The sequence below is a fragment of the Anomalospiza imberbis genome, chromosome 16 (assembly GCF_031753505.1).
Source record: "Anomalospiza imberbis isolate Cuckoo-Finch-1a 21T00152 chromosome 16, ASM3175350v1, whole genome shotgun sequence".
NCBI classification, from domain to species: Eukaryota; Metazoa; Chordata; class Aves; order Passeriformes; family Viduidae; genus Anomalospiza; species Anomalospiza imberbis.
The window spans coordinates 1,892,179-1,918,654 of NC_089696.1; the positions used below are offsets into that span (position 1 = coordinate 1,892,179).

At 58.9% G+C, this 26,476-nt stretch overlaps 2 protein-coding genes across 3 annotated transcripts; one reads left to right on the forward strand and one right to left on the reverse strand.

Annotated features, from left to right (window-relative positions):
• The first annotated feature begins 1,760 nt into the window (after positions 1 to 1,760).
• CCDC78 (coiled-coil domain containing 78) lies at positions 1,761 to 18,243 on the forward strand. Its single transcript, XM_068206542.1, is given in 18 exon segments — positions 1,761 to 1,804; positions 1,806 to 1,875; positions 1,877 to 2,050; positions 2,228 to 2,314; positions 2,535 to 2,714; positions 7,611 to 7,754; positions 7,835 to 7,885; positions 8,546 to 8,634; positions 9,305 to 9,383; positions 9,803 to 9,928; positions 10,676 to 10,887; positions 11,427 to 11,598; positions 12,529 to 12,572; positions 14,126 to 14,192; positions 15,513 to 15,613; positions 17,325 to 17,451; positions 18,080 to 18,131; positions 18,134 to 18,243. Coding segments are annotated over 18 exon segments (1,929 nt in total).
• On the reverse strand, positions 18,211 to 20,859 carry ANTKMT (adenine nucleotide translocase lysine methyltransferase). Of its 2 annotated transcripts, XM_068206537.1 has the most exons (5): positions 20,661 to 20,858; positions 20,477 to 20,581; positions 19,772 to 19,912; positions 19,248 to 19,298; positions 18,211 to 18,690 (listed from the first exon to the last, which is right to left on the reverse strand). In XM_068206537.1, the coding sequence occupies exons 1-5, from the start codon at positions 20,832 to 20,834 to the stop codon at positions 18,502 to 18,504; spliced, it is 660 nt and encodes a 219-aa protein (XP_068062638.1). In that variant the 5' UTR covers positions 20,835 to 20,858; the 3' UTR covers positions 18,211 to 18,501. The 2 variants fall into 2 exon arrangements, with proteins under 2 accessions (XP_068062638.1, XP_068062639.1); XM_068206538.1 differs by lacking the exon at positions 20,477 to 20,581 and having other exon boundaries at positions 20,661 to 20,859.
• Positions 20,860 to 26,476: the final 5,617 nt, after the last annotated feature.

Here is a 26,476-nt window from a genome sequence, read left to right on the forward strand (position 1 = left end):
ACTGTGAATTCTCATCAACACTTTCATTACCTTAATAAAATTACTTCAGGTCTGTTAAGTTCTTTTGCAGAAAAACAAGCCGTAATTGCACGGTTTGCTGGCTTCTCCTTCCCCTGACCCCCCCGAAATGCTCAGCCCCTGGCTCTGGCCCCTGTGCACCTTCACTGAGGCGCTCTGGGGTCTCCTCCAGCAGCCTGGAACAGGTGGGGAGCTCTGCTTGTCATGGAGCTGTGTCAGGATGGCCCCTCTCCCTCTCATCTGCTGAGCTCTGACAGATCCTGAGGAGTTATTCAGAGCTTTGGGCTTTTTTGAACATTATATTGTCAAAGCTTTTTTTTCTGTGGGAGACAGATTCTTACCTAAACTCACCCACTCTCCAGAAATAGCAGCAATAATAAGCCTGAAATGAGGAGATTAAGAGCTGGAATTCATTTTAGAGACATGGGAGAGTTTGAGTTGGAAGGGCGCTCTAAGGTCTCCCAGTCCATCTGATTTTACCTCTGCTCAAGGTTTTCCAGGGTTACCCACTCTGCCCTGCATTCCCTGTTACCCTCGCTCTGACCCTGGAGACTCTCAAAACACCTTTGGCTGTGGGATTTGTCCCATTCCAGCCTGGCAGGTCCCCATTTGGAGCCAGCAGCAGCACCCAGACCAGCACAACCCACTTCTAGCACTGTCAGGGCTAATCCAGGCTTGTTTCAGTGCATGCTTTGCTTTAAAACATCTTTTTCCTCACAGCAGCTCTGATGTGAAGGGATGAACTGGGAAAGGTCTTTCCTGCACCCAGAACTCAGAGATCCTGGGACCGCTGGAGCAGCTCGTTGGCACGGGAGGTTCAAGCACTGTAGGGATCAAGAGGAAGTTTCCTGGAAGAAAATCAGATACTATGGGATGGGCTTGGAGCAGGTGATTGGTTTAGTGGGTTAATTATTGGGTTAATCAGCCCTTGGAATCATGGAATGTTTTGGGTGGGAAGGGACTTTAAAGCCCATCCAGTGCCACCCCTGCCATGGTAGGGACACATCCCATTGTCCCAGGCTGCTCCAAGCCCTGTCCAGCCTGGCCTTGGGCACTGCCAGGGATCCAGGGGCAGCCACAGCTGCTCTGGGCACCTGTGCCAGGGCCTGCCCACCCTCCCAGGGAGGAATTCCTTCCCAATATCCCATCCATCCCTGCTCTTTATTCATTCTAAATTTCTCCTCTATTGCTTTAAAAACCTTCCCCCTTGTCCTATCACTGTTGGCCCATGTAAAAAGTCACTCTCCCTCTCTCCTGTCATCCCCTTAAGCACTGGAATATCCCTGCATTGGAGATGGAGGCCATCCCTGCAGCCAGGCTTGGGAATGGTCCATAACAGGGGCTGGTGTCCCCTCCCTGGCTGCCCTGGGGAGCTTCCTGAGCTGCTTGTTCCAGTGTCTGCTGTGGCCTGAGCTGGGAATACGGAATCCTCCTGGGAAGTGCCAGTGCTTTCCCTCCAGCAGCTCCCAGGGTGGCTGTAAGGTTTGGAGCCACCTTAAAATCCAGGTGGACGCCTCTGGTAACCAGAGTTGGTAGCAACAGTGCTGGACCTCCTGGGAGAAGTTCCTTAGAGATCCCTCCTTGGCTTCTCAGTCGCTGCCTGCCCAGCCCTGTGCAGAGCCCCTGGCCTCTGAGCACATGGATCTTGGAATTGTTGCAGAGAATGAGAATGTGAGTATTCTGACAGAGCACCTTGCTGCCCGAAAATCCAGGTATGGAGGCCTGCAGCCCCTTCCCAGCTCATGGAACCAGCACTCTGCCCAGCAAATGCTAACCACAGGGGGGAAAGGCTGGGATTCATTCAGGTCCTGAGAAGCTGGAGGTGCTGAGCTCTTCCAGCAGCAGTGGTGGGCGAGTGGCAGGGGGAGAGGAGGGCCCAGCTGGAGCTGCTCTGTGCCTCCAGGTGCAGCTGGAGGACAGGAACCAGGAGATGCACCAGCCTGGAGATGAACAGGAGGAGATGGGGAAGCTGCCTGGCTCCAGGACAGACTTCCCAGCCAGGATGGTCCTCAGTGAAGAGGAAAAACTGAAGGTAAAACTTTGGGACTTGGAGGGAACTGAGCTGTGATGCTGTGTGAGGCCAGTAGATCCACAGTGGGAGATCTGGGGGAAATTCCTCCTTCGGGGGGGGGGCGGTGCTGTGTTGTGCTCAAACATCACATTGGCCTCAGAATCCATCCATGGCCTTCACTGACTTTGTCTCTCCCAGATTTCCAAAGACCTCGTGGATCTCCAGATAGAGACAAACAAAATGAAGGAGCGTTACGAGACGGAGAACTTCCACCTGAAAACTACGGTACCCACATTTGGGAACAGCCAACTTCAGCCCTGCCAGAACCTTCCCCCAGCTCTGCAGCTCCTAACACACCCACCTTTACTCTGCTTGCCATCTCCTCCTGGCTTTAGAGCGAGCTGGATCCCCCAGCAGCCCGGATCCCAAGGAGCTCCGGTGCAGTCCTCTCGTGTTCGGCTGCTCTGACCCTGCGCTGCTCTGACCCTGCTGTCCCCCCGAGCAGATGCAGGCCCTGGAGAGGCGGGTGCAGGAGCTGGAGCAGGGCAGTGCCGGGCTCAGGGAGGAGCGGGATTCCCTGCGGGAGCGCCTGCACGCCCTGGAGAGCAGCCGGCAGGAGCTGGGGGAGGAGTTCATCATCCTGAAGAGCAGTTACGTGGCCCTCGGCAGAGAGCTGGACAAGGAGGTGAGAGAGGCTGCGGGGCTCATCCCAGAGCTCATCCCAGGGGTCATCCCAAAGATCCAGCTCCACCTCACGTTCCCTGCTCTGCAGGTGCCTTGCTTGGCTTTCACTTGTGCACCCCCCTCACAGCTCAGGTCCAGGGAGTACAAATTGTACAAAGGTTCTTGTTGAGGGACCTCTTAAAGGCCACTGAGTCCCCAAAAACCATCCAGTGCCACCCCTGCCATAGCAGGGACAGCTCCCACTGTCCCAGGCTGCTCCAAGCCCTGTCCAACCTGGCCTTGGACACTGCCAGGGGCAGCCACAGCTGCCAGGGCCTCCCCACCCTGCCAGGAACAATTCCTTCCCAATATCCCATCCATCCCTGCCCTCTGGCAGTGGGAAGCCATTCCCTGTGTCCTGTCCCTCCATCCCTTTAGGCCCTGCAAGGGGCTCTGAGCTCTCCCTGGAGCCTTCTCTTCTCCAGGTGAGCACCCCCAGCTCTCCCAGCCTGGCTCCAGAGCAGAGGGGCTCCAGCCCTTGGAGCATCTCCATGGGCTCCCTTGGACTCTCTCCAGCAGCTCCAGGTCCTGCTGCTGTTGGCCCCAGGGCTGGGGCAGCTCTGCCGGTGGGGTCTCGCCTGAGGGGGCAGAGGGGCAGAGTCCCCCCTCCTGCTGCCCATGCTTGGGGGGTTCAGGGTCCCAGGGGGGTTCAGGGTCCCAGCACACACGGCCAGGACATGTCCAAGCTCTGAGCTGTGACACGGCACAGCCTGGCCGTGGGATTGTCTCCAGGGACTCGATGTAACACAGCTCCTGCTCACAGGGCCTGCAGACCTGCCCTCACAGCGGGGACAGGGCTGGGGACAGGCTGGGGACAGGCTGGGGACAGAAATGGGGACAGAACTGGGGACAGGCTGGGGACAGGGCTGGGCACAGAGCTGGGGACAGGATTGGGGACAGAACTGGGGACAGGCTGGGGACAGGGCTGGGGACAGGACTGGGCACAGGCTGGGGACAGAAGTGGGGACAGGACTGGGGACAGAACTGGGGACAGACTGGGGACAGGCTGGGGACAGGGCTGGGGACAGAGCTGGGGACAGAAGTGGGGACAGGCTGGGGACAGAACTGGGGACAGAACTGGGGACAGGCTGGGGACAGGCTGGGGACAGGGCTGGGGACAGGGCTGGGGACAGAGCTGGGGACAGAAGTGGGGACAGGCTGGGGACAGAACTGGGGACAGAACTGGGGACAGGACTGGGGACAGGCTGGGGACAGGCTGGGGACAGGCTGGGGACAGAACTGGGGATAGAACTGGGGATAGAACTGGGGACAGAACTGGGGACAGGCTGGGGACAGAACTGGGGACAGAACTGGGGACAGGCTGGGGACAGAACTGGGGACAGAACTGGGGACAGGCTGGGGACAGAACTGGGGACAGAACTGGGGACAGGCTGGGGACAGGACTGGGGACAGAACTGGGGACAGAACTGGGGACAGGCTGGGGACAGGACTGGGGACAGAACTGGGGACAGAACTGGGGACAGGCTGGGGACAGGACTGGGGACAGGCTGGGGACAGGACTGGAGACAGAACTGGGGACAGGGCTGGGGACAGGCTGGGGACAGGGCTGGGGACAGAGCTGGGGACAGAGCTGGGGACAGAACTGGGGACAGAACTGGGGACAGGACTGGAGACAGAACTGGGGACAGGGCTGGGGACAGGCTGGGGACAGGCTGGGGACAGAACTGGGGACAGAACTGGGGACAGGACTGGAGACAGAACTGGGGACAGGGCTGGGGACAGAACTGGGGACAGGCTGGGGACAGGCTGGGGGCAGAACTGGGGACAGAACTGGGGACAGAACTGGGGACAGAACTGGGGACAGGCTGGGGACAGGGCTGGGGGCAGAACTGGGGACAGGCTGGGGACAGGCTGGGGACAGGGCTGTGCTGACCCGCTGCTCCCCCGGCACCCCGCGGGCAGAGCCCTCCCGCTCCCCCGGCGGCCCCACGGCGGTGCCCGGAGGTCACGGCGGGGCTGCCCGGGGCCGGTCCCTCCGCGCTGCCAGCGCGCTTTGTTTCCCTTTTTTCTGCTTGGCTTGCGCAGCCCGCACGTGAACGGATTGGAGCCGCTCTCATTTCGAGCGGCGGCGGGAAGGGGCCTGGCAGCTTTCAGGTCGACAAGTTTATAAAAACACCGAATTCAAGCAACTTTCTGATGGTTCCTGAAAGGACAGACACCTTCCCGCTGAGTGCTAGCTCAGCAAAGATTAACCAGAGGCTTTTGGACCCAGATTTGTGTATTTCTTTGGCTACTTCAACAGTCCTTCCTGTGTCCCCTCCCTCTCCCCCTCCCGCTTCTCCTTCTTTTCGAATCGAGTGGGATGACTGACACGCTCCTGCTCCCTCCCTCCCCCAGCAGATAGTTTGGCTGCCTCAGCTCAATGACCTGGTTTTCCATGCCGAGCTGTGCTGGGAAGATGTGCAGCAGGAATGCTGCTCTGGTCCAGTGTGTCTGCACGGGCTCTGGCAGAGCAGGACAATGATCACCCGTGAGTTAGTGACCCTTGTGGAGAGATCGTCTGTCTCCCAGAAGCTGAGAAATGGGAATTTCTCACAAGGAGGAGAACTCAGCTCTTGCAGGGGGTGATCCCACCCTGCGACCCCGCTGGAGCACGAGGCAGAGCCGCTCTGCTCCCCGTTATGCCGGGCTCAGGGAGGAATCACTCAGCCATCAGCACGCTCAGCTGCTTCTTGTCCCCAAGGGGGTGCAATGTGTTTGTCAAAACCTGGATTTTCAGGCAGCTGACATCTCTGAATGATGGGTTTAGCAGGTTAGAGGTAATAACACACTGTTTTCACACGGATCCTGGGATGGTTCAGAGGGTGAAAGCACGTGCATTCAGTTCTGTGCCAGATACCATCCTGAAGAACCATAGAGTCGAGGAATGTTTTGGGGTGGAAAGGACTTTAAAGCCCATCTCATTCCAGCCCCTGCCACGGGACACCTTCCCCCAGAGCAAGTTGCTCCAAGAAGTGCTGAAGCAGGGCCAGAAGCCAGAGGTGAATTCCTTGGATGTCCTCCATATGCCGAGGAGTTTACCCCAGTTCCTTGGCTCTGACTCCCAAAAATCCCCGCCTGAAGCCAGAGAGGCTCTGACTTGGCAGCCTGGGACTTGTCGCGACATGGGCCTCTTGCTCATTATTTTCCCAGTGCGGACTTTCCCAAAGGAAATGGGGAAAGCAGCCTGCGGTTCTGCCCCCTCCCCTTCCCCGGCGCTCTTCTGGGGGAGACAATGAACCTTTTACACATTCCCAATTACAAGTGCTACTTGTGACCTTGCCAATATGTTGTCATGGCTGCTTGGCGCAGGAGCAGCTCGGCGAGCTCATTCACGGCCCCTTGTCCGGGAGCAGCCGGAGCCTCCGGATTGTGGCGGCTCCATTGTCCGCGGTATCCGCGCATCGCCCGCGTCTGCCCAGGCCGCAGGAGCGGCCTTGCCCGGCCCTGGGGAAGCGCCTCGCAGGAGATGCCAGGCAGGCACTCGGTGCCTGTTTTCTGACTCGTTGTAAATTCTTCTTTTTCAAGGCTCTGACCTTTCCTCACTCTCCGTTTCCTTCTCCCTTTGTCCCCCAGCCTCGCTCCGGCTGCGGCGGCAGCCCCCGAGGGGACCCAAACGTGCTCTGGGTTCCACGCTGGGCTTTTCCCTGGAGCCACGCAAGGCTCAGGAGCTCAGGAAAAGGCAGCGAAGCCCAATTCAAACCGGGAACTGCCCCTTTTTTTTTTTGGCTAAACCGGTCCTTGTGACCCCTGCGATCAAATTGTCAGGGCTGACAGCTGCAGATGGATCGCTGCGGGCCGGGAACCAGCGGAGCTGTCTCTGCGGAGCTGTCAGGTTTCACAGCTGTATATCTCACCTCTTTGTCAGCCTCCTTTCTCCTGCTCTCCCCCAGCCCACCCCGTGCTATCTTTTGATAAGCTATTCTCTCCACGGATGACTCAGATGACCTCTGCCTCCCATCCTCCCGATTCACTGCCATGGTAACAATTACTCAAGCTTGTCCCCAGTCATAAACCCCATCAAAGCTTTGTTATCTACACAGAAACCCTCCTGGGAGACATGAATTCCCCCAGTGTTCCTTCCAGATCACCTGTAACGGAGCTTTTCTCATTCAGATCCTCTTTATCTTTTGGAAATGTGTCACGTCACACCAGCACTGCTTTGAATCTCGCTGCCTACACGGGGCTGTGGGCTGGCTGCTGAGGGGGAGGCATTCCAACCGAACTGGGAATGTCATCTGGAGGGATGGATGAGGGATGGATGGATGGATGAGGGATGGATGGATGGATGGATGAGGGATGGATGGATGAGGGATGGATGGATGAGGGATGGATGGATGGATGATGGATGGATGGATGGATGGACAGACGGATGGATGGATGGATGGACAGACGGATGGATGGATGGATGGATGGATGGATGGATGGATGGATGGATGGAGACTTGGCCCTTCTTGCACTGTGGAGCCCAGCACTGCTCAAAGCTGTCCCATGGGGAAGGACGTTCCGGAAGTGTTGGGAAGCTGAACAGAGGGTGCAGGGTCGGGGCGAGGAGGGAACTGGAGGCCTGCAGAGGTGGTGGCAGAGCTGTGACCAAGGCTGGGGTCTGGATTTGAGTGTGGGATGTGCAGAGGGATAACATTCCATGGGAAAAACGCTGCTGCCTGGCAGTGCATTCCATGAGAACCAGAAAATCACCTGGTGATCATCATCATATCTTTGGATATTGGAGACAGAACTAAAATGAAAACGTGATTTGGGAAGAGGGTGCCTGCCTGGAGCACACACCAGGAGCAGCAGGGATGTGCTGACAAGAGGGGGATTTCAGAAGTTCTTTCCTTCTTGTTTGACCTTGCAGGTGATGAGGAATGAGGAGCTGACCCAGGAGCTGCTCAGCCTGGCCAAAGAGAGCAGCCACCCCCCTGGCTTGGTCCATCAATCCTCCCTGGGGCTGGGAAGAGGGAGAGCAGCGGGACACCCCCGCTCTGCTCAGAGCAGGAAGGTAAGGAACTCTCTGCCCTTCCACCAGCCCCTCGGAGAACAGGGATCTACCAGGCTACTTCTTCTCTCTCCCCAAACCAGCCCGAGGATGCAGCTGCCTCTGAACACGAGCAGCAGGAGCTGGAAAGAAACGTGAGTGTGCGGGGGTCTGCTGCAGGATCCTTGGGAAGCAGAGGGGGATTGATTCCAACTGTGGCTGGCACCTCCTGGTGCTAACTTGAGTTTTGTGGATCAGCTGATGCCTTGATTCATTTTAAATCCTTTTTTTAAATCCTGCAATTGCAAAATAAGACAGGAATAACTCCAGATGTGCAGGCAGAGCTGAGGAGGGCAGAGGTGATTCCCTGGGTCCATGCCCTGGCAGGGGGAACACAGACAGGAGCTTAGAAGCCAACAAGTGCAGAGGACACTTTTTTCCTTCTTTCTCACACTTGAGAAATCTGGGGGTGATGAAGTACCCAAAACTGAGAGCACAGAGATGGTTCCTGCCTCCTCCCCATCTGCAGCCCTTGCAGAACCAGCCTGGGCTCCGCCACCAGCTCCTGCTGGGAATCTGACTCTCAACGTGAGCATTTCCCTCGCAAGAGTGACACATGTGCACCTCCACGTGCCCTGGCTGTGCATCAGACACCATTCCTGCCTGCTGGAGGGCACCAGTCCCTCCCACTCAAGCTAGTCCTTCCCCCAGCATGTCACTGCTCAGCTGGACAAGTGCTCAGTTCGAGGTTCTCCTCACTTTGTCCTCTCTTCACTCAGCCTTCTGCCTCATCTTCCTCTTCGTTTGTCCCTCAGTTGCTTGGAAACCAGGATCACATAAAAGTGGAGCCGGAAAAATTGAAGAAAACTCACGATGAGCAGCAGCAGAAGCTGGAGGAGAGAGTGTGAGTGTCCCTCTGCTTGGCCAGGTGTTAGTGGGACTTGTTGCAGCTGGATTTGACCCATGGGAGCAGGAGAGGGGGCAGTCTGCCTTTGGGGGGTACAGGGAAGGAATGAGTCCTGGAAGGAAAACCTGATGTTTTCAAGGCTCTTCAGAGCTGTCGGATGAAACTTAGTGGTGTTCAGGGACACCTTGAAAATCCACTCTCTGTGATACGCAGCAAACGAGTGACATCCCAGAGATTAATCCAGCCCAGCCCTTACCCACACAGTGGGTTTTCCATCACCTTGGAATGGGGTTAATCCCTGGAAAGGCTGCCCCAGCAGGAATGCTACAGGACTCGCCCCTCTGAACTGTGGAGGGTGTTCATCCTCAGTGGGGAGAAAATTTGCGGCACCGGTTTACACATATTTGGAGGCTGGCAGCTGCTGCTGGGAGATTTTTGTCATTCCAAAGTGCTTTTCTTCCCAAAGCTGGTTGTGTTGGACCTATGGAAAATCACAGAATGAGTTGGGTTGGAGGGGACCCTAAAGCCCATCTCATTCCATGGGCAGGGACACTTTCCACTATCCCAGGTTGTTCCAAGCCCCACCCAACCTGGCCTTGAACACTTCCAGGGATGGAGAAGGAGTTTGGGCAGTTCAAATAAACCCAGTTTCTCCCTGTGTGTCCAGGCTGGCGCTGGGGAAGGAGCTGCAGGAGGCGAAGGGAGCGATCGGGGACAGCCGGCACGGGCTGGCGCAGCAATCAGCGGTGAGCACGGGCTGCCTCCCCCCACCCGCCTCCTCCTGAGCTGCCAGGGCTGCCTTGAATCCAGGTGCTCCAACAGCTCTCCCTCTCCAGGGATTTTGTCACACCAAGGTTTTCCCCGTGCAGTTTCCTCCTGCACGTGGTGGAAGTGCTGCTTGCAAAGCTGGTGGGAGGAATTTTGTTCACTGGTTTTCAGAAAGAGTTGGTGGAATCACCGGGGTGGGGGGTGGCAGATGACAGAAGGTAGCAGGGGAATAGGGATTATAAACATTTCCAGTAGGTTCCTCTGAAAATCCAGGACCTTCCCAGCTCTAGTGAAGCCAAATATCTGGAAATGAAGACCCTCAGCTCTTAAGAAGCATCTCAGCTCCCACTCCTCAGCCAGAGGACCAGGCCAGCAGGATTTTTGTTTGCTGTGCCAGGTGCTGCTCACATCCCAGGGCCAGCTCCAGGAGGTGGAGGCAGAGAACTCCCGGCTGCAGCTGCAGCTGAAGGAGCTCAACGAGGAATATCGCTCCCGGCTGGCGCGGTACATCCGGGACCTGGCGGTGGGTACCCCCAGCCCGGCGCTCTCCTGGCCTGGGAGGTGCCACAGATTCATGGAATATCCTGAGCTGGAAGGGATCCACAAAGATCATGGATCCAGCTCCTGGCCCTGCACAGACACCCCAACAATCCCACCCTGTGCATCCCTGAGATCATTGTCCAAGCACTCCTGGAGCTCTGGCAGCCTCGGGGCTGTGCCCATTCCCTGGGGAGCCTGGGCAGTGCCCAGCTCCCTCTGGGGAAGAAACTTTCCAGCCTGACCCTGCCCTGGCACAGCTCCAGCTGTTCCCTCAGGTGTCTCCATACTGGCACCCTCCTCTTGTAGGCTGCTGCCAATAAATAAGAGTAAATACATAAAGAAAGGGTTTTTCTAATCCCTGTAATCTGACCAAGGAAAGTCCCAGCAGAAGCTCACCAATAATTTTGCGTGGCCCTACAGGAAATCTGGGTGTGTGGGAAGGCTGCCACAGAATCATGGAATGGCCTTGGAAGGGACTCAAAAGATCATCCAGTGCCACCCCCTGCCATGGGCAGGAACACTTTCCACTGTCCCAGGCTGCTCCAAGCCCCGTCCAGCCTGGCCTTGGACACTGCCAGGGATCCAGAGGCAGCCACAGCTTCTCTGGGCACCCTGTGCCAGGGCCTGCCCACCCTGCCAGGGAACAATTCCTTCCCAATATCCCATCCGTCCCTGCCCTCTGGCAGTGGGAAGCCATTCCCCCTGGATTTCCCTCTCTGTGCATTTCCAGAACTACATGGACAGCAAACCCAGCAGCGTGACAGGACACAGCAGAGCCCCAGCTGGCCACGCTGCCATGAAGAACTTTGTGGACAGCATGCTCAGGGACATCCGGGCTTCCTACAAGTCCCGGGAAGAGCAGCTGGCTCGGGCAGCCCGGGGCTACAAGAAACGCATGAAGGACTTGGCCAAGAAGCACGAGAACCTGCTCATTGCCTATGGGTAAACCTCAGCCACCTCCTCCTCAGGGCCAGGTGGAAAAGCCCCAGAGCACCCATCCCCTGCCCTAGAAGGAGGTGAGCACGGCTCCCAGGTGGGGCAGAGGATCCGGAATGCACATTTTTCTCCCTGCTCCTGGCAATCCAGGATCAAGCTGCCTCCAGCTGCACATCAGGGTGCTCTGGACCCCATGGAGCTGCTTTGCACATATGTTCCTCCCACTTAAAATGCAGGGTGAGAGATTGATCCCACGGTGGATGGTGTGGAAATGCAGAGGTACCACAAATAGCTCCACCTCCCAGCCCGTCCCTGCAGTGCTCTCAGCTCTCTCGGCAGCTTGGGCTGTGGGAAGCAGCAGAAATACTTGTGGTAGAAAAGCCACAAATAGCTCTAGGACAAGCTCCCTTCAGAAACTCTCCCACTTATCCTTTGCAGGGGGCCAGAAGCAGCAGGTCCAGCGAGTGGCACCCTGGGGAGCAGCAGAGCTGCTCAGTGGTGTCACCCAGAAGGGCGAGCAGGGACTGACCCCGTGCTGGTTGCAGGCTGCAGCGGGAGCAGATCCGGTCCCTGGGCAGCAGTGCCATGGACTGTGGCCCTGCCGAGCTCCACTTGTCCATCACAGACCCAGAGCTGCTGACAAACAGCTCCCGGGAGCTGAACCGCCTGCGGGAGGAAAAGGCAAAGCTGGAGATGCAGCTCCAGGAGCTGCAGCAGGTAGGGAGGGAGCTGGGGCTGGGTGGGAAGAGTTCCATGAGCCCCTTCCTTAAGGCATTTGTAGGATTGGTTAGGTTGGAAAAGCCCTCTCAGATCAGCGAGTCCAACCATTCCCCCAGCACTGCCAAGGCCACCACTGAGCCGAGTCCCCAAGTGCCACATCCATGCTCTCCCTGAGGATTTGCTGTGCCTGTGGCACAGGCAGGGAACACAACAGTCACCTCCATGTGACAGAATCATGGAATCACGGAATGGTTTGGGTTGGAAGGGGTCTTAAAGCCCATCTTGTTCCACCCCTGCCATGGCAGGGACACCTTCCACTATCCCAGGTGGCTCCAAGCCCTGTCCAACCTGGCCCTGGACACTTCCAGGGATGGGGAAATGTCCTCCCACTGGGCAAATATGGGTCTTGATTTGCACAGGATGCATTTATTTAGAAATTCAGACAGGAGGCCTGAAACCTTCAGATTGTATAACCCATGGTTTCCTTGCTGTGGCACTGGTGGCTGTGGGAGTGCTGGGACACCTTGCGCCGCTTCCAAGGGCACAGAAAAGAGGGATAATGTCTTTTTACATGTACAGTCAGTGACAGGACAAAGGGAATGGATTTAAACTAAAAGAGGAGAGATTTAGGTTGGATGTAAGGAAGGAATTCCTCCCTGGGAGGGTGGGCAGGCCCTGGCACAGGGTGCCCAGAGCAGCTGTGGCTGCCCCTGGATCCCTGGCAGTGCCCAAGGCCAGGCTGGATGGGGCTTGGAGCAGCCTGGGACGGTGGAAGGTGTCCCTGCCCATGGCAGGGGTGGAATGGGATCATCCTTAAAGCCCCTTCCAGCCTAACCCATTCCATGGCAGGATTTATCTGACAGTGGCAGGATCTGGGATTGCAATGGGTTCATGTTTACAGGAATTCTGTTCTTCCTTTGCCTCCAGAAAAGCCTGAAAGGAGCCTCTGCCTTTCCAGCACCTCCGGAGCAGTAAGTGCTGTTTCTTTCTTGGGATATCTGCCGTTCCAAATTCTCATGGATGTGTGGATTGAAGGATCTTTTTTGCCTGGCTGGAGGCAGCAATAAGCAGGGAAAGGGAGCTCCTGGGCCTGCTCTGGGAAGAAGAGGCAGCTGTCCCCTCTTCCTGCAGGAAGAGACTTGGTAACTGGGCCTTGATCCAAGAAAGCTCTTAAGCACATATTTGATTTAATCATGTTTTTAGCCCCACTGACCTCTTTAAAACCGAAGTTAAGCATATGCCCAAGTGCTTTGGTGGATAACCTGACAAAGGCCCATGAGGCACCACCAGTTTGGGGTTATTCTGTTTTTCCTCCTTCCCAGCGCAGGAGTTTGGCTGGAATCCTTTGGTGCCACTGTGCTGACACCTCCCTGGCTTCCCAACAAATCCTGAAATTGCTACATTTTGATGGGTCTCTTTCTCCTGCTCCATTATCCTGCCAAAACTCAACCAGCTATAGCTGTGGAGGGGTGGAACAAAGCACAGGAGAAACCTGAGCTGGGTTTTTTCTGCCCTTTAAAAGACGTGGTCACCTAGAAAACATGTCAAATATTCCATTAGCTGGATGCCAGCTCTGAGGAGTGGGTGAGTGCCAGAACCCCTGGGCTCTGGATGGGTGTCTCAGGCACAAGCTTGAGCCTCAACCAGCCTCTGCCATGTGTTCCACACTGAAAATAGCAGTGGTCCGTGAGGAAATGCAGCAATTTGGGCAGACACCACAGGAGCAGGGCATGGAAAGTCCAGAGCCTGAATTTCAGTGATGCATCTCATCATTTGGGGTTTTTTTTTAACTGCCATGAGACCCCACACATTTCAAATTCTGCTGGGTTAATCCGTGCTCCTCCAGCTGGAGACAGGAGCCCCGGTGTTCCCGCAGCTCCAACTCCCGCTGCCTCTTGCCTCTGTCAGAGAACGGGTTGGCTTGGGAGGGACCTAAAGCCCAGCTCCTTGCACTGCCATGCCGTGGGGCTTCACCAGCGGCACCAATTCCCTGTTCACTGTTCCCTTCTCCTCTGGCTCCCACGGAAGCCCAGCCGGGGTCTCCCGGCGCTGGGATCTGCGGCGGGAGGAGGGAACCGGAGGAGCACAATGCATTCCTGCTTCACACAGCCCAGATTCCCCCAGCATCACATGGCACCGGTGTTCTCCTCCCGCCTGGGAAGGGCTTTCCCACGCCAGGCTGTGCAGACAGCTCACCTCTCCCGGTGCTCGGTGACCAGAAGGCCTCCCTGCTGCCAAGAGGGCGAGTGCCAGCCTTTGGCACGAGGGCTCCCTGTTCCCATGGAAGGCAGCCCCGCAGGAGCAGGTTCAGGGCTCTGGATGGGGGCTGGAACAGCCCCGGGCTGTGCCTGGGGAGTCCCAGGCTGCGGGGACGGCTGTGACTCCCCGGCGGTGGGAAGCTTGGGCACTGGGAGAGGAAAGGTGCCCGTTCTGGGGATGGGCACCGGCTGTGTGGAGCTGTGTGATCTGTGGAGGGGCTGGATTTGGGGTCTGGGCATGATCCAAATGAGCTCCTCTGTCGCAGGCAGCTGGATGAGGAGGGCTGGGCAGAGGTCAGGCAGAAGCTCCGGGAATTCACACTCAACACCCAGGTAAAGGTCTGGAACAGCCCATTGGAGGCCAGGCTTCTCTCTCACCCACAGGCAGAGATGTGCTGCCTCAGCTCCTGCCCTGGGGCTGCTCCAGGCTGGAGGGGGAAACTTCATGGAGTCACAGAATATCCTGAGCAGGAGGGGACCCCCAGGGATCACCCAGCCCAGCTCCAGGCCCTGCACAGACACCCCAACAATCCCACCCTGGGCATCCCTAGGAGCAGTGTCCAAACTCTCCTGGAGCTCTGGCAGCCCCGGGGCTGTGCCCATTCCCTGGAGATCACTCTCCATGGAGCCTTGCTGTGGCTTTGGCCTCAGCCCTCCCAGCAATGCTGGCAGGTCCCAGCTGGTGGTGTCTCCAGGCTTTACTGTCCCTGCTACTAAAGCAAGGACAGCAGCCCCTTGCCACTCCTGCCCATGTTTCAGAAAAACCTTTGGCATCTCTGTAATAAACTGGGGTTGATTCCTGCCCTGTGCTGGCACTGCTGGGACATCTCCAGTCCTGGGGGCAGTTTTGGGCCACTCATGACAGGAAGGACATGGAGGGGCTGGAGTGTGTCCAGAGAAGGGAACGGAGCTGGGGAAGAGGCTGGAGCACCAGGAGGGGCTGAGGGAGCTGGGAAAGGGGCTCAGCCTGGAGAACAGGAGGCTCAGAGGGACCTTGTGGCTCTGCACAACTCCTGACAGGAGGGGACAGCCAGGGGGGTCGGGCTCTGCTCCCAGGGAACGGGGACATGACAAGGGGGAACGGCCCCAACTGTGCCAGGGGAGGTTTACACTGGATATTGGGAAAATTCCTTCACAGAAAGTGTGGTCAGGCACTGGCACAGCTGCCCAGGGCAGTGATGGGGTCACCACCCCTGAAGGGATTTATAAGACATGTGGATGTGGCACTTGGGGACACGAGTTAGTGGTGGCCTTGCCAGTGCCAGGTTAACACCTGGATTCTAGTGGGCTTTTCCAACCTACAGAATTCCACCATTCTTTGATTCTATTCAACCTGGTTCAAGTCAAGGCTGAATCTGAATCAGCTTCCCAGTTTGGTTCCTGCTGGCTGCAGGGATATTCCCTTCCATGTCCTGCCTTTCCCACAGCAACCTCGGGGAGTGCCCCACCACTCCCCGGGGATGTAAAGCTCCACACCTGCACGGGGACTATCTCTGTGGCCAGAAGAAGGGAGATGTCACGGCAGAGGGGTTGGAGTGCCGGGGAAGTGGTCAGAAGGTCGGACTCACACAGCAGAGAGGGGCTGAGCACATCACTCCCATGGCACAGATCTCTTTTTTTCCACGTTTTCTCCACGGCTTTTTGGTCCTGCAGGAGGACCTGGAGCAGCAGAGAAGCCAGCTGCTGACTCGGGCTGTGGTTGCAGAGGAGCAGGTGTCGGAGCTGCAGGGGTACATCGATCAGCACCTTGCCAGGTGAGACGGAGATCCTCTCCAGGCTTGGTGCCAGCGCCATCCCCATGCCCACTGCCGGCACGGCCCATGTCCCACTGCTCCTCCAGCTGTGCAGGCAGCTGCCACCACCTCTTGTGCCATAGGGCAGCAGGACAGACACGCCCCACACACCACACGTGTCCTTCCCTGTGTGCTCACCCATCCCTGGGAGGAATCAGAATCATGGAATGGGTTGGAAGCGACACAAACGTTCATCCAGCTCCCCTGCCATGGCAGGGACACTTTCCACTGTCCCAGGCTGCTCCAAGCCCCGTCCAGCCTGGCCTTGGGCACTGCCAGGGATCCAGGGGCAGCCACAGCTGCTCTGGGCACCCTGTGCCAGGGCCTGCCACCCTCCCAGGGAACAATTCCTTCCCAATATCCCATCCATCCCTGCCCTCTGGCAGTGGGAAGCCATTCCCCATGCCCTGTCACTTTATGCCATTGTCCAAAGTCCCTCTCTCACTCTCTTTGAGCCTCTTTAAGCACTGGAAGGGGCTCTAAGGTTTCCCTGCAAACTTCACAGGAACTTAAAATCTAAAGCCTAATCTAAAGCCTAAAACCTTCAGAGCTCTTTTTTTCACAGGTTCTAACCGAAGTCCTCCCAGCAGCCCCTGATCTGTGTTCCCCTCCCCACGGCTCATCCTGCCCTGGAGCAGGGAGAACAGCAGGGAAGGGAGAGGACAAGCAGGGCACGCGTGTCAGAGCATGATCCCCCTGTCCTGGCTGTGCCTCCCCAGCCGCGGGCTCGGCTCAGGCTCTGCCCTTACCGGGCACAGCCCAGGAATGCCTTTTCTTTGGGAAAAGCAGCAGGATCTGCGTGCCAGGCTCAGCTGCTGGCATGGCTCATTGCCCAGGGACCGTGAGTAGTGACCGGGGCACCTGCACACTGCTCACTGTGAGTAGTGACCGTGGCACTTGCACACTGCTCACTGTGAGTAGTGACCGTGGCATCTGCACACTGCTCACTGTGAGTAGTGACCGTGGCATTTCCACACTGCTCACTGTGAGTAGTGACCGTGGCACTTGCACACTGCTCACTGTGAGTAGTGATAGTGGCACTTGCACACTGCTCACTGTGAGTAGTGACCGTGGCACTTGCACACTGCTCACTGTGAGTAGTGACCATGGCACTTGCACACTGCTCACTGTGAGTAGTGACCGTGGCACTTGCACACTGCTCACTGTGAGTAGTGACAGTGGCACTTGCACACTGCTCACTGTGAGTAGTGACCGTGGCACTTGCACACTGCTCACTGTGAGTAGTGACCGTGGCATTTGCACACTGCTCACTGTGAGTAGTGACCGTGGCACTTGCACACTGCTCACTGTGAGTAGTGACCGTGGCATCTGCACACTGCTCACTGTGAGTAGTGACCGTGGCATTTGCACACTGCTCACTGTGAGTAGTGACAGTGGCACCTGCACACTGCTCACTGTGAGTAGTGACCGTGGCACTTGCACACTGCTCACTGTGAGTAGTGACAGTGGCACTTACTTGCACACTGCTCACTGTGAGTAGTGACCGTGGCACTTGCACACTGCTCACTGTGAGTAGTGACAGTGGCACTTACTTGCACACTGCTCACTGTGAGTAGTGACCGTGGCACTTGCACACTGCTCACTGTGAGTAGTGACCGTGGCACTTGCACACTGCTCACTGTGAGTAGTGACCGTGGCACTTGCACCACAGGTACAAGCAGGAGATCCTGCGGCTGAGGAACGCTGAGGGCAGCGAGGTGCCCCCCATGCCCGGTGCCAGGAGTGCCAGCCACGAGCCAGAGCAGCCCCAGCCTTGGGAACACCCCACTCCAAGGGAGGTCTGTGCTTCAAGGAGTGCCAGGCAAGGATCCTTCTCAGGCTGGGAGGTGGGAACAGCGAGAGAAACCACGTGGGTGTTTCTGCTCTTAAATTCACAGGACTAAAATGAGACAAGAGAACTGCACCTCATCTGTGCCCGCCAGGCTGCAGGAATTCTGCTCTTCCCTGAGCACCCCTTGGATCCCAGGCAGCTCTTCACTGATGGGCTGCAGGGGCAGGTCCCTGCTCCTGCTGGAACTTTTTTCCTGGATGAGACCTGGACCTGGACCAAGGGCTGCTCCTGTCTCACTCCCCTCACCTGTGAGACAGAGCCAAGGCTGGCTCACACCAGGATTTGTTCTGGGCTTGGACAAAGGGATGAGCTGCTCTTTTACTGTAAGGGTGGTGAAAGGGTGCCCAGAGCAGCTGTGGCTGTTTCTGGATCCCTGGAAGTGCCCAAGGCCAGGCTGGACAGGGCTTGGAGCAGCCTGGGATAGTGGAAGGTGTCCCTGCCCATGGCATGGGGAACAAGAGGAGCTTCAAGGTCCTTTTCAACCCACCCATTCCATGATTCTGTGACTCTGTGGTGGGAAAACCCCATTTTCCTCTGCGTTTGAGTGGAAAATTGAATATTATATTGACGAGCAGGGCCAAACTGATCCTGCACGGAGGTGAGCTGGAGAGGATGGCAGAGCAAAGCCAGGAGCAGCTGCTGCTCCAACTCCAGCACCATCCAGCAGCTCAAAGACAAAGCAAAAACCTCAGAGGAACAATCAACCAAAACTTTACTTTTAAAACTTAAATTGAAATAAAGCAGCAATCATCCAAAAAGAGGCACTGGAGCTTCATCCCTTAAATCCTGTGTTAACCCCAGGATTTCCAGGTCTGATTTTCTCCTCCCTTGCTTTGCTCACACTCTGGAAAAATGAAGATCTGCCACCCTGCAAGTTCCCAGGACAAATGCTGGCCAAGCACTTCTGTCCTGGGCTGAGCCAAGGGCTGGAGTGGCTCTGACCCTTAATGCCAGGCTTAAGGAGGCTGCTGTTAAACCAGGCTTAACAAGGCTGGGGTCAGACCTGGCTTTGCTGGGCGCTGCCCTGCGCCTCTCGCCGCACCTCCTTGATGTCATAGGCCCAGACCTGGTCCAGCCCCTGGCCCAGGCTGCTGCTGGGGGTCCAGGAGGGGAAGGGGTAGCGTCCGGCCACCACCCGGGCGTCGTCGGGCAGCTCTGCCAGGAGCTTGGTGGCCAAGGGAGGTTTCTGGGGAGAGAGACACAGCCAGGGACAGGCAGCCTTAGGACACAGTGACACAGTGGCAGTGCCACCAGGGAGCTTCTGGGACACCAACCCCTCAAAGCACAGGGCTGGTACTGGCCCTGGGTAAGGCTGGGACTTGGAGCAAGCGATGAGCAACGGGACAAGAGGAATTGCCTCAAGCTGCACCAAGGGAGGTTCAGGCTGGATACTGGGAAAATTTCTTCCCTGAAAGGGTGGCCAGGCACTGGCACAGCTGCCCAGGGGAGTGGTGGGGTCACCATCCCTGCAGGGCTTTAACAGACATGGATGTCCCCCAGACTTGGGGACATGGCTCTGTGGTGGCCTTGGCAGTGCTGGGGGAATGGCAGGACTCCATCCCAGAGGGATTTTCCAACCCCCGTGATTCAATGATTCTGTAAATCCCAATGCTGTGTAGCACCAAACCACTCAGCCACAGGGATGCCCACTTGGCCTTATTCCATCCCAGATCCCCTCTCTCCCCCAGGAAAAGCCTCCCCGAGCTGGCCCAGAACAGCTCAGGGTGTGAGGGGCTGACTCACCACGCTGGGGGCCAGGAACACGATCACGTTGTGGCAGTCAGAGAGATTCACCTTAAAACAGAAGGAAAAGGGGAATAACGAGCAACAGGCAGAGCAGAAACAACTGTTTGAGTGTCCAAACCTTGTGGGTGATCTTTGGAACCCTGGAGGGAGCAAAGATGCCACAAAAGATGTGGGTTGGGAAGTGTGGGTGCGAAAGCAGCACCTCTTGGGAAACACCTGCCTCCAGCACCATCCCAGACCCACATTCCCTGATGGATTCTCTCTGGTCAGGCTGCAACTCAGCCAGAGAAGCTCATGTCTGCAGGTGAGCCTGTCAGCAGCACCCAGACCTCTCCTCAGAGCTGCTCCAAGCAGCAGAACTGGCCACGGGCTGCCCCAGCTGGCACTCCCCAGCAGGGAGGATGGATTTCCATCTCCCAGGAGCAGTGTCGGATCGGGAAGGAGCAAGCAGTCATCAGCATATCCATTCTGGAGATGCAAACAGAACTCTGGCCACATCCAGACCCTCGGGATGCTGTTACCTTCCACAGATCCTTCTTCAGGAAGGAGACCTTCCCATGGTACCCAGCCTTCCAGGCACGGTAGTTGGCCAGGCACAGCAGCCAGGGGTTGAGCTCATAGCCCAGGGCTGGCCTCAGCCCCTGCTTGTAAGCCTCGAGCACCTGGAGATGGAGAGAGGGAGGGCTGAAAGCCAGAGCACCTCAGTGTTGAGGCTGGGGCAGCATTTGGGTGGGCAGGGGCTGGTGCCCAGCTCCACTGACCCCATCCTGCTGGCACACAGGCAGGGTGACCTCGGAGCTCAGCACCACCCAGGGCCCTCACTGCCACCCTGCTCCCTGCATGCGTCTTTTAGGGCTGCCAAAGACCACCTGTGGCCATCTAGAGCCAGCCTGGACCACCTAGGACTGCCTAGAACCACCTGGGGCTGTTTAGAGGCACCTAGGACCACGCTGGGTCACCTAGGACCACCTAGGACAGTCGTTAGGAACACCTAGGGACACCCAGGCAATCTAGAGCCACCCTACAGCTGTCTAAGACCATCGAGGACCCTCTGGGAGCACCTGGGACGGTCCTGGACCGTAGCCAGGAGGGCCACCCAGCAGCACAGCCAGAAGCCGGGCAGCAGCCGGGTGGGGGCCTCCCCTCCACCCTGCCCGTGCGTGCAGCCCCGCTCCCTGCCCTTCGCCCACCCTGGCCACCCCAAACCCCCCACCCCGGACCCTTACGAGCCGTCCATCTCCGGATCCCAGATCCACGGTCTTCCCGGCGCGGCCCCGCAGCAGTGCCAGGGTGTTGGCCACCTGCCGGGGGCTGGAGGGCTGGTAGGGCACCTGGGGGCACAGGGGGGTCAGGGGCAGCCGGGGGGCGGGGGCCGGGGAGGGAGGGGGGCTCCGGGGGGTCTCGGGGTACCTGCAGGCGCAGGGGGACGCGGCGGAAGCCGGGCATCAGCAGCACAGCCCAGGTGGCCCATACGGCCGCCCCGCTAGCCACGGCCAGCGCCAGCAGCCCCCGGCCGCCCAGCGCGCCCCCGGGCTGTGCCCAGCCCGGCTCGCCCGGCTCGCCCGGCTCCCAGCCCGGCTCCATGGCCGCCGGAAGGGGAGGGAGCACGGCCGGGAGCCTTCCGCCGGGAAGGCGGACACGGGGACACGGGGTGTCCAGCCTCCGGGACACGGGGACACGGGCTGGGCACGGGGACACGGCTCCGGGACACGGGGACACGGGGACACGGCTGGGCACGGGGACACGGGCTGGGCACAGGGACACGGCTCTGGGACACGGGGACACGGCTGGGCACGGGGACACGGCTCCGGGACACGGGGACACGGGCCGGGCACAGGGACACGGCTCTGGGACACGGGGACACGGGCCAGGCACAGGGACACGGTGACACGGGCCGGGCACGGGGACACGGGGACACGGGCTGGGCACAGGGACACGGCTCCGGGACACGGGGACACGGGCCGGGCACAGGGACACGGCTCTGGGACACGGGGACACGGGCCGGGCACAGGGACACGGCTCCGGGACACGGGGACACGGGCCGGGCACAGGGACACGGCTCCGGGACACGGGGACACGGGCTGGGCACGGGGACACTGCTCCGGGACACAGGGACATGGGCTGGGCACGGGGACACGGGCTGGGCACGGGGACACGGCTTCGGGACACGGGGACACGGCTCCGGGACACGGGGCCATGGGCTGGGCACAGGGACACGGGCTGGGCACGGGGACACGGCTCCGGGACACAGGGACACGGGCTGGGCACGGGGACACGGGCCGGGCACGGGGACACGGCCCTGGGACACGGGGACACGGCTGGGCACAGGGACACGGGGGCACGGGGACACAGCTCCGCGACGCGGGGACACGGGCCAGGCACAGGGACACGGTGACACGGGCTGGGCACAGGGACACGGGGACACGGGCCAGGCACAGGGACACGGTGACACGGGCTGGGCACAGGGACACGAGGACACGGCCCCGGGACACGAGGACACGGTCCCGGGAATCAGCGCTGCCCCCGCGCTGCAGGAGGGGCACAGCCGTGCGTGGTTGTGTGCGGGTGTGCACAGGGCTGGGTGTGTGTGTGAGTGAGTGTGATAACAGCTGTGTGTGTGTGAGATAACAGCTCTCTGTGTGTGTGAGTGAGTGTGATAACAGCTGTGTGTGTGTGAGATAACAGCTCTGTGTGTGTGTGAGTGAGTGTGATAACAGCTGTGTGTGTGTGAGATAACAGCTGTGTGTGTGTGTGTGTGTGTGTGAGTGAGTGTGATAACAGCTGTGTGTGTGTGAGATAACAGCTCTGTGTGTGTGTGTGTGTGTGAGATAACAGCTCTGTGTGTGTGTGTGTGTGTGAGATAACAGCTCTGTGTGTGTGTGATAACAGCTCTGTGTGTGTGTGTGTGTGTGTGTGTGAGATAACAGCTCTGTGTGTGTGTGTGAGTGAGTGTGATAACAGCTCTGTGTGTGTGAGATAACAGCTCTGTGTGTGTGTGAGATAACAGCTCTGTGTGTGTGTGTGTGTGTGTGTGTGTGTGTGAGATAACAGCTCTGTGTGTGTGTGTGTGTGTGTGTGTGTGTGAGATAACAGCTCTGTGTGTGTGTGTGTGTGTGTGTGTGAGATAACAGCTCTGTGTGTGTGTGTGAGTGAGTGTGATAACAGCTCTGTGTGTGTGAGATAACAGCTCTGTGTGTGTGTGTGTGTGTGTGTGTGATAACAGCTCTGTGTGTGTGTGTGTGTGAGATAACAGCTCTGTGTGTGTGTGTGTGTGTGTGTGTGTGTGTGATAACAGCTCTGTGTGTGTGTGTGTGTGAGATAACAGCTCTGTGTGTGTGTGTGTGTGTGTGTGTGAGATAACAGCTCTGTGTGTGTGTGTGTGATAACAGCTCTGTGTGTGTGTGTGAGATAACAGCTCTGTGTGTGTGTGTGTGTGTGTGAGATAACATCTGTGTGTGTGTGTGTGATAACAGCTCTGTGTGTGTGTGTGTGTGTGATAACCGCTCTGTGTGTGTCTCTGTGTGTGTCTGTGTTTGTGCAGAGCTGGTTTTGCTCCAGGGCAGTTCTGCACGGTTGCCGTGCGCACGTTCGTGTGGAGCTGTGAGTGGTGAATGGCTGTGCACTGCTGCGCGTGTGTTTGTGCAGGCTGTGCACGGCTGTCGTGGGCAGGGATGTGCTGCTGTGTGCTGTGCACGATGGGCACGGCTGTGTGCTGGGCAACACCCGTGTGTGTAGTGCACAGTTTGTGTGGATGAGCACTTGTGTGAGGCTGGGGATGGCTGCAGCTGTGTGTGACTGAGCACGGTTGTGTGCAGCGGTGAATCGTGGTTCAGTTGTGCACAGCCAGGTGCAGTAGTGCACGGCTCTGTCTGTCTGTGCTGTTACACCCAGTTCTGTGTGTTTGTGCACTGCTGCACAGCTCTGCGTGGTTGTGCACACTCGTGTGAAGGGTTCTGGTGGCTGCATGTGGCCGTGCCCAGCTGAGCACGGCTGTGTCAAGCGGTGAGTGGTGTTGTGCAGGGCTGTGTGTGGTTGTGCGTGGTTGTGTGTGTCCTTGTGCGCAGGTTTGTGCAGCTGAGCACGGTCCTGTTTCAGCTGTCCTGGTGTGCATGGGTGAGCAGGCTTGTGTGCAGGGTGCACAGCTGTGCACAACTGCCTCTGCATGGCTGTGTGTGCACAGCCACGTGCAGCTGTGCCCAGCCGTGCGCAGTTGTGCATGGCCCTGCACGAGTGTTGGCACTCACACTCAGCAGTGCATGGGTTTGTGTGTGGTTACTGCGTTTGTGCACAGTCGTGTGTGGGGCTGTGCATGGTGGGGTGCAGTCATCACCAGCTGTGCACAGCTGTGTGTGGGGCTCTTGGGGCTGTGCACACCCATGTGGGGCTGTGCACACCCATGTGGGGTTTTTGGGGCTGTGCACACCCGTGTGGGGTTTTTGGGGCTGTGCACACCCGTGTGGGGCTGTTGGGGCTGTGCACACCCGTGTGGGGTTTTTGGGGCTGTGCACACCCATGTGGGGCTGTGCACACCCGTGTGGGGTTTTGGGGGCTGTACACACCCGTGTGGGGCTGTTGGGGCTGTGCACACCCGTGTGGGGTTTTTGGGGCTGTGCACACCCGTGTGGGGTTTTTGGGGCTGTGCACACCCGTGTGGGGCTGTTGGGGCTGTGCTGCCTCAGCCCGGGGCTTTCCCGCTGCGAGGCAGCAGCGACTGTGGGAAAATCCCAGGCGTTGGGATGCGGGGGCGGCCAGGCCCCACAGCCCCTGCCCACCCCCAATTAGTGACCCCCCCAAGCCAGCCCAAACGCGGGAACAACACCCGTTCAGAAGGGACAAAGGGCCACAGCCCCCTGCCAGGGCAGCCACATGTCACCGGGGATGCCACTGCTGTCACCTCCCCCCGCTCTCTCCTCAGCCTGTGGGTCAGGATTTGTGGGGTTTGCTGGGGGTCCCCCTCCAGCAAACCCCTATCGGGATGTCCCCTGAGAGCCTGGGGGGTCTGGTGGCCCCCATGTCCTTGCCACAGGACCACCAACCTCATCACATGCCTCAGTGTCTCTGGGGCCATTCCCAGTGGAGAAGAGACCCCAGCTCCACCCTGGGAATGGCTTTGGGGTGCAAGGAAGCAGAATTGTGGACTGGGATTCCCACTTCTCAGTGCTGGGGCCAGCACTGGCCCAGGCCCAGCCCCCCAGAGCCCCTCTTTGGGGGGGAGCCGGGAGTTAGGAGCTGCCCAGGGCAGGAGTGTTCCTGCTCCCACCTCCCCCTGGTTTGTGGGAACCGAGCGGGGTGAGGATGCACACACACCCACACACGTGTTCTACCCCAAACACACAGCTCAGGGCACTGAACTACAACCGCACCCCATTAATCAAGTCCCGAGAGCAGCAGTGGGGCTCCAACGGGGAGCTGAAGCCGCCCCCAAAACACATCCCAGGGCTGTTCCCTCCCCAGCCGCCCCAAAGAGCCCGGCACAGCCAAATCGGGGCTCACGGGGATCACCCCGATTTTCCGCTTTCTGCTCTTTCTTGCTGCCAGGTGGAGCTGGTTAAAGCAGAAAATCCAGGGAAATCGGAGCTGGGGGAGCCCGGGGGCCGGGGAGCTGCAGAGGAGGAGGATGGTCCGTGGGGATGAGCCGCTCCCTGGAGCCCCTGCGGAGCTGCAGAGCGAATTCATTAAACCCAGCAGGGCTGAGCCCTCCTTGCCGGGCCCCCAGCATTCAGCAGGGGGGTGGCCGGTCCCCTCCTGCCCCTGCCCCAGGGTGCCCGCAGCATCTCGGAGCGCCGGGACGAGCAGGTGGCCGTGCGAGGGGACCGGTTGCGATGTGTCATTGGAGCCGAAGAGCTTTTAATCCTCCTCTTTCCAGGGCAGCTTCCCCCGCCGGGGCCGCGGCGGCTGCAAAGCAGCCCTGACCGCCAGGAATTTGTCGCTATGTGCTGGGAAAGCCGCTTCCCACCAGCTGTCGGCAGCCGGACGCGGGGGACGGGGGTGAGGGGCCGAGGGGGCCCCGCTGCGGGCCGGGGTCCTGCTCCAGCCCAGCATCCCTCCCCGCGCTGGGATGCTGCTGCCTTGGCTTTGTCCTGCTCAGAGGATGGGGGCTGGAAGCAGACCTGATGCCAGGATTTGGGGTGCAGCTCCCCAAGGGGTGGCAGTGTTGGGGGGGTGTCCTCTGAGTTATCAGGTTTTTGCTTCTCCTGTTGCCGAGGACTGTGGGGTCGAGCTTCCTCTGGCCCCAAGGCGCTCATCCTGACCCTCTGGGGCATCCTGGACCCCAGGGGCTTCATCCTGAGTTTTCAACTCCAGAAGCATCATCCTGACCCTATGGGGTACCCCTGAGCCCCAGGGGTTTCATCCTGAGTTTATGGGGCTTCCCCAGGTCCCAGGGACATCATCCAACCCTATGGGGCATCCTCAAACCCCGGGACCTCATCCTGACCCTACAGGGCATCCCTGAACCCCAGGGACTTCATCCTGACCCTCCTGGGGATCCCCTGAGCTCAGGGCACCCCTCTGCCCCACGGCAGCTCCTGAGCTCTGGGGTGCTGCCGGCAGGGTGGGCAGGCTGCCCGGGGGTCCCTGGGGGTCCCCACTCGGTGCTGGGGGCCACAGGGAGGGCTGAGCGGGCCTGGCCGCCTTTGTGCCTCCCTTTGTGCCCCGCGATTCACACGTTCGGGCTTTTATCCGGCAGCCGGGAAGGAGGAGGGCGAAGGGAGCAGGAGAGGGGGGAGAAGGGCTGGAGGGGGGAAATGGCGGGAAACGGCGACTCCCTTTGTGTGACAGGGATGGGGACAGGGACCGGGGCACACCCGGCAGGGCCACCGCTCTGTGTTTTGCCATCCCCGTGCGGACGCCCACCCACAGCGTGACTGAAGGGCTCCACAGTCCCCAGAAGGTTCCCGATCTGGGGTGTGTGCATGCCTGGGTCCACCACGGGGCAGATCCCACGGAATGAGGAGCCCCAGGCACGTCCCTGGGCACACCTGCACCGAGGGAGCTGTTTTGGGGCACTGCTCCCCAAGGCTTCCCCAAAGCCCACCCTGTGTGGGGCAGGTCGATGAGTGGGGGGCTTTTGGAGCGGGTCTGGCTGGATCGTCCCCGCGGATGCTGCAGGAGGCTCTGCTGGGTGGGCACCATGGCACCCACAGGCAGGACCACCCTTCCCTGTCCTCCCAGGGTGCTGCCACAGCCCCTCACCATGGTCACCCATCCCTGAGCTCCTCCTGACC